Source organism: Mus caroli, chromosome 16, assembly GCF_900094665.2.
Source record: "Mus caroli chromosome 16, CAROLI_EIJ_v1.1, whole genome shotgun sequence".
Classification (NCBI taxonomy): domain Eukaryota; kingdom Metazoa; phylum Chordata; class Mammalia; order Rodentia; family Muridae; genus Mus; species Mus caroli.
The window spans coordinates 18,713,238-18,733,012 of NC_034585.1; the positions used below are offsets into that span (position 1 = coordinate 18,713,238).

General features: G+C 43.7%; 1 protein-coding gene across 5 annotated transcripts in view; it reads left to right on the forward strand.

Moving 5' to 3' along the window:
- Vps8 (VPS8 subunit of CORVET complex) overlaps positions 1-19,775 on the forward strand; it is a 212,540-nt gene that overhangs the window by 58,604 nt on the left and 134,161 nt on the right. For all 5 annotated transcript variants that reach the window (XM_029470466.1, XM_021184755.2, XM_029470467.1 and 2 more), the window contains 2 exons: positions 14,541-14,587; positions 18,960-19,182. In XM_029470466.1, coding sequence (XP_029326326.1) covers positions 14,541-14,587; positions 18,960-19,182 — 270 coding nt within the window. The remainder of the gene's footprint in view (positions 1-14,540; positions 14,588-18,959; positions 19,183-19,775) is intronic.

Below are 19,775 nucleotides of genomic sequence, written 5' to 3' on the forward strand. Positions count from 1 at the left end.
GATCAAGGACCTCAACACAAGACCAGATACACTGAGTCTAATAGAAGAGAAAGTGGAAAAGAGCCTAGAACTCATTGGCACAGGGGGAATATATCCTAAGCAGAACCCCAATGGCTCAGGCTCTAAGATCAAGGATTGATACATGGGACCTCATGAAACTGGAAAGCTTCTGTAAAGCAAAGGACATAGCCAATAGGACAAACCAATAACCTACAGATTGGGAAAAATCTTCACCAACCCCACATCCAATAGAGGGCTAATATCCAAAATATTTAAAGAACTCAAGAAGCTAACCTCCAACAACCAAACAACCCAATAAAAAATGGGTTATAAAGCTAAACCGAGAATTCACAACAGAGGGATCTTAACAGTGCGGATCAGGAAATGAAATGCTTCTCTGACACCATGCGACTCTTAGCTGCCCTGTCTATCCTCATCATCTAAGTTCTGAGCATCAGATAGAGATGTGACAATGTCAGTATCAAAATCCAGCTCTTAGGAGACAAAGGCAGGTACAACTTTGGTGTGTTCAAGACCAGCTTGATGGCCGGGAAGCAATTAAAGAAATGTTCAAAGTCCTTAGTGATCAGGGAACTGCAAATCAAAATGACCCTGAGATTACACCTTACACCAATCAGAATGGCTAAGATAAAAAAAACTCAGGTGACAGCACATGTTGGCGAGGATGTGGAAAATACCTTTTTTTCTTTTTTAAGGTTTGTTTTATGCACATGAATGTTTTGCCTGCATGTATGTATGTGTACCTGTGTACCATGTGTCCATGGAAGTCAGAAGAAGGTGTTGGCTTTTCTGAAACTGGAGTTACAAATGGTTGCCTGCCACCCTGTGGTTGCAGGGAATTGCACTTAGGTCCTTTTCAAGAACAGTGAGTGCTTTTAACTGCTGAGCCATCTCTCTGGCCTCATGGAACAATTAGTCTCATGTCTTCTTTAAATACATATTTGAATATCAGAATAGCCAACTTCTCTAAAAAGAACTAGATGGTAAGTCTTAGGTTTGTAAAGTCACAATGGTTTCTGTCACTCCTCTTCCTCGTCTTCTGGTTGCTAGAAATTGAACTGAGGGCCTGATATAAACTAAGCACATGCTGGACCACTGAGCTGCATTCCAGCTCCCACTGTTTTTGTCTGTGCCATGGTGTATGTGTAGAATTCAGAAGACAGCTCCTAGGAATTAGTTTTTCCCACCATGAATGTCCCGTGGTTCCAGTTCATGTGTGTGTGTATGTATGTATGTATGTATAAAATATAGTGTGTGTGTGTTTATTTATTTGTTTGATTGTTTTGAGGCAGGTCTTACAGTGTAGCCCAAGCTAGCCAGGAACTTGCTGTGTAGACCAGACTCAGACTGGTATCAAAGTCACAGAGATCCACCCGTCTCAGCCTTAGAAGTGTGGGGATTAAAGGCATGTGCCACCGGCCTAGCTGAATGAACCATTCTTTGTTGTGACGGGATTTGGCCCATTGGCTTGACTATGTGAACCTTGATTTCATATAAATTAAGTACAATAAGTGTAGTCCTTCCTGGCTTAAAGATTTTAGTATAGCTGAAATATTTTTATTATAATGGAAACATTTAAAAGAAATTTAGGAATTTTGGAATTCTTCAGAGCAAGAACTGATAATATTACTATATTACTATTGTTTGTTATTGTTATTATTATTAATATTACTATAGGGGTCCTACTGAATAATCCTGGTAGGTCTGGAATTTGCTAAGAAGACCAAGCTGGTCTTGAACACACCAAAGTTGTACCTGCCTTTGTCTCCTAAGAGCTGGATTTTGATACTGACATTGTCACATCTCTATTTGATGCTCAGAACTTAGATGACGAGGATAGACAGGGCAGCTAAGAGTCGCATGGTGTCAGAGAAGCATTTCATTTCCTGATCCGCACTGTTTAGTGCAGATTCCATTGCTACTTGGCTGGGGACTTATTAAATTCATCAGTAGAGAAGGATAAATGGGTTTGGATAAAATTATGAAATAAATAACTTGGGATGAAACCACACAGCAAAAAGAAGGGACAGACAGGATTGCCTAGGAATAGCAGCCTGTGCAAACGTGTTTTTATGGGCCAGTTGAGGTGGCACCAAGTACAGGCTCTCACAGTGAAAGCTCGATGAGCCCAGTCTGCTCCCTACAGCTCAGTTTCTGACATCTGACATCCACTAATAAGCCAGGGCACACCCATGTGCCCCCAGATCCTGCACACATATGTACATACACCATAATAAAAAATATGCAGTGAGGTATAGTCAGAAAAGATAAGTTTTGTAAGTTTTATAAGTTTTAATGTTTTAGTAAGAACATAATTCCCCAAGAGGCATTCATTTAAAGAATGACTATCGAAAAGTGTGTTTTAATATAAAGAAGCAACCAATAGGGAAAGATGGGAGAATTAATTGAGAGGAGGTGGGAAGAGAGAGACAGAGACAGAGACAGACAGACAGTGCTGGGGACATGAGTCCGCGGGTGTGGGTGATGTTTCATATTCAGAGTTTGACATTTTGCAAATTCACAACATCTACAAATATGGAGAGAGCTATTTACCTAAAGTTAGATGCTAGAAGAGACTTCTAAGACTTCAAAGAGGAGAATAACCCAGCTCAGATTTTGCCTACTAAAGTACTAAGGAGTTCAAGCAGTCCACCAAACAACTCACCATCCAGGCAAACCAACCAGTGATGATTGACAGAGATTCCCTGAACAGATAGATCTGCATGTGAAAAGTGTGTGCCTTTCATTTTCATTGAATTCTTACCGTTCCACGAAATGTAGACATAATATTTTGTCGTCTTTTTATCTGAAGAAGCTCAGAGGCTAAGTTACTTTCCAAGATAGTACTGCTGCTAAAATGGTAAAGCCCAGACTCAGATCTGAGTGTTCTGGACTTCAGAGCCCAGCTCTTAACAGCCACTGTAGTGCTGTGTCCAGAGCAGACAGATGACAGTGTGCCACTGAGCGGGACTGAGTTAAGTGGCTAATCATGGTGGTAACCGCATGGCTGGCTAGGTACCCAGCACTGTCCTGGCCTGGTAGGCACCAAGACTTAGGTCTGAGCTGCAGTATTATGAAGGAGACAGCACACACTTAAAAAGCACATAGGAGGCGGAGGCAGGAGGATGGATCAGAAATTCAAGTCATCTTTGCCTGTGCTCAAAATTTAAAATAAATAATTCTAGTAAACACCTAATCTTTTGGTTTCTAAACATCTAATGACAGACTCTATTACAAGCCTTTGCCTTATTCTATTTAGTGTTATGAAAAAAATCTAAAGCTAGTTACTTTATAGGCAAAAATAGATCCATTCAGCTCACCTTTTTTGCAATTTGAGAGTGTAGCACTGGTATCTGGTCGGTCACCTTAGGTGGGGGCTTTGAGGAAAACGGCACTGTCATGTCAGAAGGGTATGTGTGAGTGTTGGGTAGTGCATACCTAACAGTACTCTAAAGGTTCTGGGCTCATTTTAGCAGTTTGTTCTCATGGACTCCTATGAGGAAAACATTTTTTTTCCCTTAGAGACATAATTAACTTCCCACCAGACTACAGCTCCTGAAAGTTCAACCATCATTCAGCATCCCTACCCCAGGGACCAGGCTTTGAGTGGGCAGAGTCGTGTTTAGGCAATGCATCGTTGCTGCATATCACCCATGTAATTCTTAGCAGACCTCTCTAAGGCAGGCGCTGTTACTGCTCACCTTTATACATGGCATGCAGGCACAGAGAGACGAGGTAAGTCGTTTAGGTCACATGGCTAGTAAACAAGGAAGTTAGTGTCTGAGTGTAAACATTTGGACTTCAGGGTTACCATCTGCAGTTCTTCACCGTGTAGTTCAACAAGACTTCTTTTCGTGTGAACATAGTTTGAAAAGTCCAGATAAACGTTATGTGTTAGAGAAATTAACGCCAGAGCCCAGTGTGTGTGACGTGTATAGCTCACACGATATAATTGTTCACATCTTAAAGACCCCAGGTGTTGTTGGAACATCCCCAGTCACAACATTTGTACACAAAGATATTTTTGGTGGCTTGTTATTCATTCTCATTCTCTCTTAATGTACTTTCATATTTTTAAGTTTTTTCTGTATGATCAGTTTATTACCAGGGTGGAATAGGCACTTTTCAGTAAATGTTTTGCCGTAGTACTATTTATATGTAGAAGCGGCACTGATGCTCTCCTATCCACTGAAAGAGCACTCTAAAACCAGACACAGAAAGCCAGTTTTGTATAGGTCATATGCTCCTTTTCTACCAGTCTGTAATGTCAGGCTCCTGTGATTAGTCTTTCATATATGTATATGTGCATATAGTGTGTGTGTGTATGTGCATGCATACCTTCATACCCAAGTTTTGTTTTTTGTTTTTTTTTTCAAAACAGGGTTTCTCTGTGTAGCCCTGGCTGTCCTGGAACTCACTTTGTAGATCAGGCTGGCCTCGAACTCAGAAATCTGCCTGCCTCTGCCTCTGCTGGGATTAAAGGCGTGCGCCACCACGCCCGGCTCATACCCAAGTTTTTATCAGTGGCATAAGTAAAGGTTTAGTGACAAGCCTGTTGGGGCCAGATAGCAGCAAGAGTCAAGATTGAAAATGATCTTGATAAGAAAATCCCATCCAATTGTGTATAAACCTGACAAGATTAAACATTAGATTCAAGTGAGTTTTGTTTACTAGATTTGAAAGGTGTAGCTAGGTAGGCGTTAGAAATAATTTTAATCCTAACGTGTACTCACCCCCAGTACTCTCCTAACATCCTCCTCCTGCGCCTGTCTTGTGAGCAGCTCTCCTCCCACTGTCATGTGACTTGCCAGCTTTAAGTGGGGCTGCTCCTGTGTGCATAGGTTGGGGTTATTTACTGGAAGGAATGCCCCTCCCCCAGCAACAGTAGCAGCAGGGTGTCAGCCCTCATCCCTGAAGGGTTCAGTCTGTTCAGGTCCAGGAGCAGAGGCCCTGGAAGTGAATTTCCTCCTCTGGAGCAGGCCTGAAATATGACCAGGAAGTGATTGGTTAACCCCTTACCAGTCCCACACTGTTGTACCAAGGGCACATCCTGAATAAGGCTAAAGTACCCGCTGGCTCTCCTCTCTGCCCCTCTTCATGCTACCTCCAAGCCTTGGAGCTGATGACAGATCCATTTAGAGCTGGGCACTCAGCATCACTCACTCTCAGCACTTGGACCAGCTGTGATAACTACCACCCACTGCAAAAAGAAGCCTGTCTGACCAAGGCTGAGATGCAAGCGGCACGTGAGGTGGACCGGCGGGAGAAGATGTTGGATTGTGATGAGACACTTTATATAACTCCAACTTGCAGGTGACTGAGACCCAAGGATATTCAGTCCAAGGCTACCTCTTGCTGCACAGTGATTTTGAGTCCAGTCTGGCTTCCTAGCAAGATGAAAGGGAAGAGAGGGAAGAAGAGGGAGCAAGAGATGGTGCGTTTCAGTTTGAAGTGAAGTACTGTTGATGAGATAGCTCTTGGATTTATGCCTTTCTTTTGTTTGTCCTATTCAAATGAAGGGAGGATGGCTTCTGAACAGGAGGGTCATTTCGTAAGTTTTTATTATTATATATTAATTTTATTCTGATATTTCCATACATGCATGTGTATGTAATGTTTTGATTATACCCCTGTTGCCCTCTCTTCTCTCCCTTTCCTTTCTTCTTCCCACCCCATCCACTTCTACGTGTGTGTCTAGTCTCCTGTCTTTTCTTTCTTGCAAATCCTTCCCCTCAGCAATGAGTAAACTGCCTATGAACCTGCAAGAAGTGGTGGGACCCTCTCTATGCCAGGACAGAATTTCGATGGACCAAATCCAGTGTAGGTCCTATGAAGGCAGCAGCAGCTGCTGTGGATTGGAGTATGCAGTGGCCAGGGCATGCCTAGAAGACAGTGCTCCTGACACTCTGATACTTCCTCTGGCCCTCACATTCATATGTTTCTTTTTTGCGATGTACCTTGGGGCAGGTGGTGTAGTTACCCTCTTAGCTGGTATCTGAGTACTAACAGTCACCTGTCTCGTTAACCACCGCCTATTGTTAAAGCTTCTCTCACCAGGCCTAAGAGCAGCAGTGCTTTGGCATCATCAGCATGGATCTGTAGAAGGCCAGTTGAGAGGCACATCATGCCCAGTTGGCAAAATAACAGTTGTAGCTTCCTCTCTAGGACTGGACTTTTGATCAGGTTACTGTACCAGAGTGAGTTCCCTCCTGTAGAGCAGGCTTCAGCTCCAATCAGAAAAACGTTGGCTATCCCCTTAAGTGGGCACACCTTGACTGGCTTGCACCTGCTGTAACTTGAAAGCCTCACAGCTGAGTAAGGCCATTAGTGATAGTTCTCCCCCAGCAGCCTACATAGCACCTCCTAGCACTGTGAAATGTCAGTAAGTTCAGCTTTGTTTCTTTATGGCCTGAAGCCAAAGCACCTGGTGCCTTGCGCAGTTGGGTCTTACCATTGAGTTGCCATGGGCAGTCAACAGCAATGGTCATAGTATTTATTGTTTTGGGAACCAGTGGAGCCTTTCTGACCAACAACTCATAAGGAGGTAGTCCACTCCTAGCATTGAGATTCTGCCCTTCCTTTCTTGCTTCCTGCCTGTGTCTGTGTCTGTAACTGAGTCTGTTTCTGTCTGTGACTGTTTCTGTGTCTGTGTTTGTGTCTTAGTTCTGTGTCTCTGTCTCTTTCTGTGTCTGTCTGTGACTGTGACAGTGTCTCTGTCTGTCTGTGACTGTATCTAGTCTGTTTTTCTATGTCTCTGTGTCTATCTGCATCTGTCTGTGTGTGTCTGTGTCTCTCGTCTGCGACTGTCTGTGACTCTGTCTCTGCTTATGTCTGTCAATGTCTATATTTATCTGTCTGTGTCTATCTGTTTCTGTCTCTGTGTCTCTCTGTCTATGACTGACTGTGTCTGTCAGTGTCTCTGTATTTGTCTCTGTCTGTGCCTGCCGGTGACTGCCTGTGTGTGCACATGTGTGGCTGTGTGAAGCTGGAGATTGATCCTGGGTCTTCCTCTATGGCTCTTCACCTTGTTCTCTCACTCAGTCTGGAGCTCACGGATTTGAGTAGAATAGTTGGGTAGCAATCCCCTGGGCTTCTCCTGCCTGTGCCTCTCCAGTGCTGGGGTTGCATATGTGCTGCCACGCCCAGCTTTTACATGGGTGCTGGGCACTGTACCCAGTTCGCATACTGCATACATACAAGCAGTTTACCAGTTTAGCCATCTCCCAAATCCGTGAGACTTTCCTCTGATATCTTTATGTCCTGGGAGTGGCTTTCTCCATCCACACACAGTGCTAAGAGCTGTATAAAAAGACTTCCTTTGCTGGGTGGCATCGTTTGGGTTTGTAGTATCTGGAAGGTTTGTTGTACTTTAATCTTTAATACTAGTACATAGGAATCTGAAACAGAAAAGTTAGAGGTACAGGCTAGCTTGGGTCTCTGAGACCTTGCCTTAAGACAAACAAATTTAAAAAATAATAAAAAAAAAATTTAAAAAGCTATTATTGGAAACAAAAAAAATTAGCTTTACTAGTTAAAATGTCAGTAGTGCTAATTTGTGTTCTGCCAGCAGGTGGCACCTCGTACCTGCTGCTAGCAGCCACACTTTCCTCTTGGAGTCAATAGGTAATGCTATTTAACAGTTATGATGTCTTCTCAGGGCAGCCATTGGAATTTTGTAGGTATTATATTGAATCTGTGGAATACTTCTGGTAATGTAGTCATTTCCATACAATGAATTCTGCCAACTCAGGAACATAGCGGACGTCCCCATTACCTGGTGTTTTGTTCGTCTCCTTCCTCAAGTTGGAACATTCTCATTGTGCAGGCCTTTCCCTCCTTCGTTATGTTTCTATCCCTTTGTTCGTCAATTGTGGACGGGGTAATCTTCCTCATTTCTTTCTTAGCAAATTCAGTATTACTGCATAAGAAAGCTGACCTTGTCTCCTGCCACTGTACTGACCGTGTTGACAGATGGAGCAGTTCTCTGCTAGAGTCCACGGGGTCCTTTAAGGACATCATCTTCCAAGTAGGGACAGTCTTGGCATCTTCCCTTTTGCACCCGTGTTCATCAGGGAAACTGTGTGCTGTGGTTTGTATTTTGTTTGTGTGTGTGATGTGTACGTGTGTCCTTGTTTTGCTGCTGGAAATACCAGCTTCTTAGAATGGCTTTTGTAGTGTTCCTTTCCTTCCCCTTGGTGGGACAGTTTCAGAGGTGTTGGTAGATTTTTCCTGCTCCGTTCAGACTGATGCCGCCCAGTCCTGGGCCAGAACCCGGCTCTGGGCTGGAGCCTGTGGGAAACTTTTTCCCTGTGCTTCTGTCCCACAGCTTCTTGGGTTTGTGCGCACTGTTGGTTTCATCTGGCTTTAATTTGGGCAGGTTGTACCCATTCAGAAGTTACCACGTTTCTTCTAGGTGTTTCCACATTTGAGAATATCCATTTTCAAAGTATTTCCTAGTAACCTTCTGCATTCCATCGGTAATAGGCCTCTTCCATCTGTAACTTTATAAACTTGGACTTGTTTCACTTGCTTTTGGTTGGTTTGGCTAGGGAATTATAAATCTTGTTAATATTTTCAAAGAGGCACTGGTTGATTTTATATAATTACTCTTTAGTCTCTGTTTCATCCATTTCTGTCCCCATCTTTACTATTTTTTGCTGTCTGTGTATTTGGTTTTGGTGGCTTCTTATTTCTCGAGAACCCTAAGGCGAATCATTTGGTTACCTATTTTGAAATCTCTCTGATTTTTTAATGTGAGTGATTAGAACGGTAAGCCTTCCCCTTCGGTTCTTGCGCCTCCAGGGTGTGTCACCAGTTTCATCTGATTCTGGTAATTTTTAAGTTTCCTCTTGGGTTCTGTGGACTACTGTCTCTTTACCAGGGTTTTGTTTGGTCTTTACATGTTTGTGTAGTGTTTGAGGTTTGCTGTTGATTTCTAGGTTCCACTGTGGTCTGATAAGAAACAAGGAATTATTTCAATTAAAAATATATGATTAATAACATTTTCTTATTTATTTATGTGTAGGGGAGTAAGTCAGAGGGGGTCTGCATGTATATGTATGCCACAGTGAATGTCAGAAGACCACATAGTGGGTTCCAGGACTGTGATCTATTTACATTGCTTCCATAAGTGTTTGCACTCGTTGCATGCATGCCATTTTTCTCTTCTTACCTCTTCTGACTAGTTTTGATTTGCTATCTACCATATCAGATAGAGAAATTCCTGAGCCAGCTTGTTTACAGCGTACTTTTACTTGGTATGTTGCTCTCTGACCCTTGACTCCCTGGTTTTGGCTGTTTTTGCTAGTTACACTGGTTTATTGGAGGCAGCATGTACTGGTTTTCTTTCTTGTGCATATATGTGTGGCATATATGTGGGGAGTCCTCCTGTGTCCCATCTTACTCATTTAGCAGGGTCTCTCAGTTGAACCTGAAGCTCACTGATAGGGCTAGCTTGACTTCTAATGTCTAATGTGCTGAAATTAAAATTGGGCCATGACAGCCAAATAGCCATACGGGTCTTAAGGACATGAACTCCAGGCCTCACACTTAGTCTGTGTTTTAAGCACCATCTCCCCAGCCCTGGATCTTGCCTGTCCTCCCAACCCCCACATCCAGCCTTTCTCTGAGTCTTGATTGGTTAGTTAAGGCATTTTGCTTATAAGATGGTTGTCCTGAGCCGGGCGGTGGTGGCACATGCCTTTAATCCCCAGCACTTGGGAGGTAGAGACAGGCGGATTTCTGAGTTCGAGGCCAGCCTGAGTGACTTCCAGGACCGCCAGGGCTACACAGAGACACCCTGTCTCGAAAAACCAAAAAAAAAAAAAAAACCCAAAAACCAAAAAACAAAAGATGGTTGTCCTGGTGGGTTTTGCTATTTGCTATAGTTTTGTTGGAGGTTGTGTCTGGGTGAATTACTGGTAGGTTTTGGTTTTTTTTGTTTTTTTGTTTTCTCATTTGTTTACTGGTTGGGTCCATCTTTGCTATGCTCCATTAGCTGTTTCTCTTGTGAAATGCATTCTCTCCTGTGTCCTTGTGGGTGAGACAATTTTCTTCTCCTTCTGTGTAGTGTCCCTTAAGACAGTGCGGGCTCAGTTGTCATGAATTGCCTTAATTTGTTCTGGAAGCAGTCATTTCTCCGTCAGTTTTAAGAGAGAACTTGGCTGCATGTAGCAGTCATGGTTGGCAGTTTCTCTTCAGTGCTTGAAATATGTAGACATGTTTTCCTGGCTCTCCGTGCTGGTGACAGATCCGATGTTATGCTGGTGTCTTCTGTGTGATTTGGAGTTGTTCCTTACAATGCTAGGCACTGTATTTGTAACATTTTGCCATGGCTCGGTTCTTCGGTGGTCAGGTCTTTGGGTTTGGATGTCTTTCTCTAGCTCTGGGAAATCTTCACTATACTTTGAATAAATTGTGTACGCCTTTAGACTTTATCTCATCTCCTTCTACCCCATGACTTCTTAGGTTGTGTCTCTTGTCTGGGTTGTGGTTTATTAATTGTCTTTCCTTTTATACATCTCTATGTGCTGCTGTCTTGACGGTGTCCCCTGTGCCTGGAATCCATTCTTGGGCCCGATCACGTCTCTGGTGATGTTTTCTGCCGTTTAGCATAGTTTGGTTTTGTTGTTGTTGAGATATGATCTTACTAGCTCTGGATGGCCTGGAACTTGCTATATAACCTAGGATGGTTTGAATTCATAGAGTCCCTTCCGTCCCTTACTCCTTGGTGCCATGGTTAATATACTTGATATATTGTTTGTCTGGTTGTTATTTTTACAATAACTTTTAATTTTTTTACTCTTTCATATAAATACATATAATTAATATTGATGCTACATTGCCCCTCCCCCTCTGTTGTCTCCTTCTACAATCCCCTTTCTTTCTCACATGCCCCTTGCTTGCCAGTTTGTTTATAAATAATCCAAGAGCTCAGTCAGGATCTGTTGCACATGCTTGGATGTAGTGTTTACTGGATTGTGGAGAATTTAGTAGTGGTTATGCCTATGACTGACCCCTCCCACAGCCATTAACTGCCATAGGGCGGGGCCTCATAATTCCAGTCCACGCTGAAACTTTCACAGTTGGATCTTTGAAAGGTTTTGTGCAGGTTCTGCTGTGTATTTCATTCTTTGATTACGCAAATTTCTGTTTGGTTCTTTTTCAGCATCTCAATTTCCATGATCAATTTTTCTTCATGGATTTAATTTTTATCTCCAAACTAATGAGTTGTCTTCTTTTTTAAATATTTATTTTATGTGCATAGGCGTTTGTTTTTGCCTGCATGTATATCTGTGCACTACATGCATGAAATGCCTGCAGAGGCCAGAAGAGGGGGTCAGATCCCTTAGAACTGGAGATACAGACAGTTGTGGGCCACCGCATAGGTGTTAGGATTTGGACCCAGGTCCTCTGTGAGGGCAGCCAGTGGTCTTACCTCCTGAGTCACCTCTCCAGTCTAGTTACTTCCTCTTTCATCTGCTTTGGCGTCTTTCTTGCCTAGGTGCTGAATTGATTGTACAGCTTTCTCTCTTAGTCTGAATCGATCTGTCTTATTCGTCTGCTTAGTGCCTGATGTTTCTGGGTTTTTTAAATTTGTTTTTCAGGCATCTTATCTTTCAGAACTCTGTACCAACTTAAGTATTTTCAAGGTTTGTGAGAACAATGTTCTTCAAGCCGTGTTCAATTGCTTATCTCCAGTTTTTATATTGGAGGCCATTTAATTAAAGATCTAGGAAGTATTGTTGTTACCTCTGGCACTGTGGCTAAATCCAGGACTAGCCTAGAGGCTTTCGCTTTCCCAAATGATGGGTATATTTCCCTGGCCTTTTCTTTATTTTTAGAATCCTCTGCATCTCCATGTGTCAGTTCAGACCATTTCCCCCTTGTGCTCTTTCAGGCTAGAGATGCAGGTGTTTTTATTTCAGGAAACATTATTGAATTCCCTGGTGGGCTACTTGCCTTCCTTTTCTTATTTGGGATTCCAGTCATGCATGCACTGATACTCTCCCTTCTTCTCTCAGCTTTCTGCTTCCCCGTGTGCTCTTCCTGCCTCTTCTGTCCTCTATCCCAGACTCTTTACTCACCACTCCAGCCTCTGCAGCTGGCTCTCACTGTCACTGGAAGACAGATGCCTCAGTAGACGTACCAGTGGTTTTCCAGCCATGGAATCCAGCAGCATCATTGGGGACCTCAGTAATTCTCAATGCTATATTTAAACAGCAACAGTAGTGGCCTCCTCCTCCTCCTCTTCCTCCTCCTCCTCTTCTTCTTCTTCTTCTTCTTTCCCTTCTTCCTCTTCTTCTCTTCCCCTTCTTCCTCTTCTCCTTCTCCTCCTCCTCCTTCTTCTTCTCCTTCTAATTTAAAGACTTTATTGGCTGGGTGAAACTGATGAGATATGGATAATGTATCAGTGTTACTTTCTGAAGATTCTTTTTTTTTTTGTTTTTCGAGACAGGTTTTCTCTGTGTAGCCCTGGCTGTCCTGGAACTCACTCTGTAGACCAGGATGGCCTCAAACTCAGAAATCCGACTGCCTCTGCCTCCCAAGTGCTGGGATTAAAGGCGTGCCCACCACGCCCGGCTCTGAGGATTCTTTAGATGACGTTCTCCTCTGTTTTGTATGTAATAGTTTTAAAATAGATTCCTAAAATAGATTCTGCCTGGTAAGTTTTAGGGTTTAACTACTGGTATTGGCAGTCCCTAGTGGCACTCATTCATGGTCTGTTATCTCGTGAGATAGGTGTTCAAATGTTTTATTTTGAGCACATCTTTAGGGGAGCACCCTTATTGGTGGGACTTATTCTGCCTTTATTGGTTTGGAATGTGTTTCTTTCACACAACCCACGTGTGCCTTTTCCTAGAATCACTGCATTCATTTCTTGGCCCGAGTTAGCACAGGAAGAGAGTGAGTTAACATTCTAAGGAGATAGAGACAGGCCTCTGACATCAGTGTCTTAATGACAGTCTCAGAGAGTACAGACTTGCCCCACCAAGCCAGGCTCCTGCTCATCTTCCTCTGCCAGGTGTTTCCTCCTCTTCAAATGTCCTTTTATGGAAGATGCAGGGTTTTAAGGATCCCAGGTTAGGCTTTTCCTCTGCTATGCTTCTCTCTGTTGCTGTGAGTGTAAGGTCCCAACAACTCATGGCATGGAAACGCAGGCTCTTCTGTGACAGAAGGACAGACATACAATACGGGACCACCCAGGTGGCTTCTATTGCTTTGCTTTTTCAGTCCCTCCATTCTCTTTACACTCGGCCCTTTATTTTGTGAGAGCCCAGCTGTGTGCTTTTCCTATCTAATTTTTAAAAGATATATTATTTTTATTTTTAATGATATGTATGTGCAGATGTACGTGTGTGTGTGTGTGCGCGCACGCATAGGTGTGTGTAGGCAGAAGGGTTGACTCCCCAGGAACTAGAGGGACAGAGTTTAGGCCACCTAATGTAGGTCCTGGGAGTTAATCTTGGGTCCTTTGAAAAAGCAGTGTCGAAAGTCTGTACCATTGTTCTTCTGAGCTTGGCACAAAAATGCAGACTTCCTTTGCCAACAGGGCTTCTCCTTCTCTGACCTTGTCTAGGGAGTTCAAAACCCCGTCAACCCCCCTCTCATACCTCTACCTTCAGAATGACACACGCGTGGCCTTGGTTAGATTACTGGGTCAGCTTCCTTTCTCCTGAGAAGACCCTGATGGGGAAGCGCCTGAGATTCCTGGAGTTCCTCGCCATGCTAACGAGGCATCTCAGTGCTGTAGCCTTCAGCTGATGACCTTCACCTGCCTTGGCTTCTCCAAAAACTATATAGGCCTTGACTCACCTTCCATACTCATAGGGCTTCCAAACTGCCCCTCCCCCATCCCTACTCCATTTGCCTTCAGGGACCACTGTAGGCTGAGGCTCCCCAGGCAGGGCAGGGCACAGTATACACTTAACTCCTGAGAGGTGTCCAACCCCTATCTGTGTATTTTAAATGGTCTTTCTCCCCAGCATTTCTAGGAGCTTCCACCCTGTTACCTAGCCTGCCCAGACACCTAAATCTCTAAAATAGATTTAACTCCCATGACCCCTCATAGAGAGATGACTCAGCAATTAAAGACAGTGGCGACTTTTCCAGAGGACCCAGATTTGATTCCTAGACCTGACATTGAAGCTCGCATCTGTCTGTATCTTCAGCTCTAATGAATCCAGTGTTCTCTTCTGGCCTCTGTGGGCTGCATGCAAAACACCTGCAAAGATATCCATGTAGGTAAAACACCCATGCATATAAAACAAAAATAAAACCTTAAAAAAAAGGCCCCCTCCCCTGATATATTTGTGATAAATTTCCAGAATGGACATTATTGGACCAAAGACTTCTGGGAGAGTGCCAACTTGCTTACCAACAGGAGTTGGTAAGTTGGTAACAGGAGTGCTCAGGAGTTGCATTGTCTTAGCAGTCACCCAGATCTGAAGCTGAACTCTGCTTTCCTCAGTGGGCTGTGGGTCAGGGCCGAGCTGATGCTTTCTTACATTCTCTTCCAGGATACGGTGCCAGTCATAGTGGACTACTGCCTTCTGCTCCAGCGAAAGTGAGTATCTGGTGTCTGTCTGCTTCAGACAGGAAGCCCTTGCTTCACAGGAAGTGCCTTGCTTAGAAATTGTCTTAGTTAAGGTTTTACTGCTGTGAACAGACACCATGACCAAGGCAACTCTTACAAGGACAACATCTTCATCTTAAGGCTGCTAGAAGACTCGCTTACAGGGAGCTAGGATGAGGGTCTTAAAGCCACGCCCATAGTGTCACACACTTCCTCCAACAAGGCCACACCTCCTAATAGTGCCACTCCCTGGGCCAGGCATATTCACACCACTACAGGAATTCTATAAACATAACTAGAATTTTTCTTAATTTGCACAGACTTGACTCTTGAATGCATTTTCATATGATGTTAAGTTGTTTCACTTCACAACTTTTCACACACAGAAGCTTGTGGTTTATCACTGGTGTGTGCTTGTGTGTGACAGTAATGGAGGGACATTTGTCACACAGGGTGACGGAGGTGACTTTTATGGACCATCACACCACAGTATTTCATGCCATTCAAAAGAGCTAGGTTCATTTTGCTAATTCATCTTTAGGTTTTTTTCTCCCAGAGCCTTTTAATTTAAAAACAAAGTCAGTATAAAACTCTAGATTACATTTTATAGGTTTAAGTATTAACTTTATTCATTTCCAACATGTGCCAATCCCTGGGCTTTGACACTCATTGTAAGAGCCAAGCACTTCTAGGTCCTTTGTATCAATGTCTCTTAATTGTTGTCGCACCTTATTAACGTGTATAGCATTGCTCATTTTCATTTCACAGGTGACATTCCATAGACAGCAGGTGACTAAGAAAGGTGGGTTCCACAGCCCGGGAGTCCGGCTTCTGTGTCTGTGGTCCTAGCCATTATTAGCTAAGATCACTCTCCAAATAGTAAAGATTGTGTGTGAGTATAGAATTCATGCACAGCTAGAACCCTAACTGCACTCACTTGAGTTATGAATATGTATGTCTTTGAGAACCAGTTCCTAAAAGGTCGGATCACGCTGTGGAAGTGTAAGTGAAGGTTATCAGGGGCCAGTTGTTTGCCCCCAGCTATCATTAGTGACAGGCACTGTATCACAGCAGGGTGTTGTTGATGACAGGCACTGTATCGCAGCAGGGCGCTGTTGACAGTGTTGTGCTGCACTTTGTCCTCTTTATAAGTTAGTGCTGGAGGAGTTTCTTCATGAAGCTTGTGTGGATCCTCGGCCGCCTTTTCCTGATTATCGTTCCCCCATTTTCACACTCACTTCCTCAACGTTATGTTTTTAGTTTTCACAATAGCCTTAGTAGTCTTATGTGTATATATTTTGACTCATTTTCAGAGAGGCCGTGCTAGCCTTGTTTTCAGGACAGGAAATGTAGGTATAGTGGCTTCCTAATGGTATGAAGTATTGCAGTCCAGTTAACTCTTCACATTGAGAAAATTCTCATCACAGTGGGTCATGCCTCTCATACTAGAGAAGTGTGGTACTTGGTGCAAAGTGTCTCTCTATCACCCACTTGGTGACTGAAGGAGCAAGGAGACTTGTGCTCACAGTCTGGGGTTCTGGGAGCTCTCACAGTGACACAGGGTTAAAGTGACCCCAGCAGTTGTAAACTGAAGGACAGTGTGGGGAAAACAAAATCTGTCAGAAACATTTCATGTTACTCACAGAAGTGTTCTCTAGGTACACACTTTTCTCTCTCTCTCTCTCTCTCTCTTTCTCTCTCTCTCTCTCTCTCTCTCTCTCTCTCTCTCTCTCTCTCTCTCTCTCTCTCGTTTGGTAAGCATTTCTTATATGTATGATTTCAAAAGAAAATTATTCTCCAGTCTGTCAGTTGGGCTAGGAGAAGGGACTTCTCATTGAGCCAGAACATGGAGCGGAAGGCAAACTCTCTTCCAGCTTTTGTCCACATCAGGGCCTGTTTTCTCTCCTCTGTTTTCAGCAGCTCCTCCTCACTGGTCTCCTCCTTGGCTGTGCTGGGAATGGTATTTGCTGTTGGGAATTCCAGAGAGGAGTACCTGAGTCACAGTGTACTTTAATGCTTGCTGTAGCTGCCTCCACCCCTCCTCTTCCTGCACACAAACTCCTCCACCACTGGTCTGTGATGTGAATACTACAGTTTTCTCATCTCTCAGTTTTGTTTCCCAAGTCTGAACACTAGATTGTGTTGGTCCAGCTTTGATGACAATTCCATGTCTTTTGTCTTTCTTTCCTGGTCCCATGTCTGCTTTTTCAGTTCCAGCAACCACAGGAGAGCCAGGGCAGCATCACCACCACAGTGCCCGTGCCTGAAGTGTTGCAGATTTCAGAACCTTTGTCCCCCTGCAGCCCCCTCCTCCCACCTTTTGTTCTAGATTTGAGTTGTTCTAGATTTGACTTTTTCCCATCTGGCTCTCTTTTCCATCAGACTGTTGAGACCCCGTCTGTGGTCCTGTGTTAGGGGAGGATGGAATAAGCTGTTTGGTCAACACTCATCTTTACTCCCAGACTAGGTCTTTTCCATTTGCTAAAGTGTTAGCTATGGATATGTAATGTTTAATTAAATACTTAAGAGAAATCAATCTTAAATGGTAGAGGTCTTAGGACAGTTCAGAGTTGCCATAGGCAGGTTTAGGCTTAGTACTTTAGTTTAGTGGTCAGTAGTTGAGGCTTGCTGGAGCAGAGAATTATTAAATGTATGTAACTTCTCTTTCCGTATCTTTCTCCTAAAACTGGTGTACCCTTGTGTTTCTGCTTGCTCTACATTTAATCGTTCTTCTTCATTCCCCAATTTGGAAAGGATGCCTCCCAGTGAGGTTCCCCTTAGGAGCAAATTGCACACAATGCAAATATCATTTTTACTAGACTTAATGCCAGTTTTATTTTGCAGTGGTCTAGAGGCCATGTGAAGTAATCATAATTTTAAACTGTAAAAATGGTGCAGTATTTGGATTATATTTTAGTAAACTGTAATGGTGCAAGTCACATTGAGTTTCTATCACCATGGCTCGTATCTGAAGCGATTAAGCTTAAACGACTCAGTTGCGTGGCATTCTGAGGCTGCAGTACCTCAGTAGCCCAAGTGGACAGGATGTAGTCCTTGGATATTCAGCTTTGTCTTAGTACAGATTGGCAAGTCTCAGACAGACAGTGCCCTCTCCTCTCAGAGTCTGCAGTTATTGTCAGCTAAGTTCTTCACATTTTAAGAGGTTATAAAACAATGTGTGAGTTTAGCCTTTTTTTCCTGTTTGCAGCAAAAAAATAAAATAAAATAAAATAAGGTCTCCAAAATATCTCTATTAATAGAGCATTAGTAACAGTGAGATCTTTCGAATGACCTCATCTCTTATTCAGTGGACTTCATGTTACAGGAGGTAAAGCCAAAAATAGTACAGGGCAAGGCTGAAGTTAGTCCTTCTAGGAAACATATCAGTACCCTAGAGCATAAAGTGTAAATACAGAAACAGGGTGTACCTTCCTCTTGTCTTCCTTTCCTGATGCGTAACACAGTTTCTCCCAGAATACTGAGCTCATGCTGTAGAATTTTGCTTCCTTTTAATTTTGAAGTAGTGAGACAGTTAGGAGTTGCTGAGTCTGATTTTTCTTGCTCTTTGGTGCTAGCCTCTGGGTGGACTTGCCTTAGCCTTACCACTACTGCGTGTTGCCCTTCCTCTGTCGCAGAAGTGTCTTGTCTGTTAGCATCCATGCTGTTTGATGAACTTGTAGCTTTCCTGGGAAAGTAAAGGATCAGAGCTCATGGAGCCTGAGGTCACTGGGAATGTGTTGGTGGCAGGAGTGGGGGAAGGGCGCGTGGTCCTTTGATACTTCTGCCCTACTTCATGGTGTCTGCCTTTTACCTACTTACTGCTTTAAGAAGCAGTTGCCCTAAGAATTGCACACAGGATGTGAGCCAGAGAGCTGGGTTCAGATTCTCACTGATAATTCCAGTGTGGTTTTAGCAAGGAGCTGAGCTTTGTCTACTTCGTTTGGAGGGGGGAATGTGCCTCGGCCCGAGGGTCAGAATCATTCTCCTCTTCTATCCCGTGGGACCTGAGATCGGACTCAGGCTGGCATGCTTGCTGGCAAGCTCCCTTCCCCCACTGGGTCATCTTGCTGGTCCTGTGTGGTCTGTTTTATGGCCTTGAACTCATACTGGCCTGGGCTCAGCTTTCTGAGTGTTAGGTTGCTGGAATGCACCACCGTGTCTGGCAGGACTTCTTATGTGTAAAATTGTTGGGAAGATTGACTGTGTGCAGTATGGCAATGTAAACTTCAGGGCAAACGTTGCTAGTGTTTTTGTTAAGCTGGTGTAAACTGGAGTCTGGAAAAGATGTGACATACTTGACTAAGTTTAATAGGTATTTGGAATAGTCCTAAAACTGCTTTTTTTTTTTTTCTTTCTGTTATAGGGATCTTCTATTTGGTCAAATGTACGACAAATTAAGCGAAAATTCCGTCGCAAAAGGCGTGTTTTTGGAGTGCCTTGAACCATATATCTTAAGTGATAAACTGGTGGGGATTACTCCCCAGGTCATGAAGGACTTAATTGTTCATTTCCAAGATAAAAAACTGCTGGAGAATGTGGAAGCCCTCATTGTCCACATGGACATCACCAGTCTCGACATTCAGCAGGTAAGCTGAGCGTCTGCCCACAGAGGAGGCACTCCACTGTCATTGACCCAAGGCCTCTCTGTCTGCCTTCTTCAGACCCAGTTAGTGAGCCTTTTTATAATGATGTACTTCTTAGGTGCTTGTGTAAGTCAAACCCAGGTAATGAATGCTCCCGGCCAGAGAGTGTGTCTTCTGCTTCTTGGACCTTCTCCAGAGCTCATGGCTGCTTATTGTTAGATCACCCAGGAAATGCTTTTTGCCTGGCCCTTACTCAGTGCGTTCAGTAACAGGGCCTTCATCTGGAAGGCTGTTCTTCAACCATGGATACCTACTCATTAATAATACACCATGTTTACATTTAAAGATGATGCCATTTAAAAAACAGCTAGTACATGGAGCAGAGTAGAGTTGAAATGTAGAGGCTGGTGTGAGAGGCAGATCACAGGGCTTCTTAGAATAAGCAACAACTGTGGATGATGGTGTGCGGGCCTCAGCAGCTGCGGCTGATGTTATATCTGGGTTCAGGCAGCTGCGGCTGATGCTATATCTGGGTTCAGGCACCGTGGTTGGTAATATATCTGGGGTCAGGCACCGTGGTTGGTAATATATCTGGG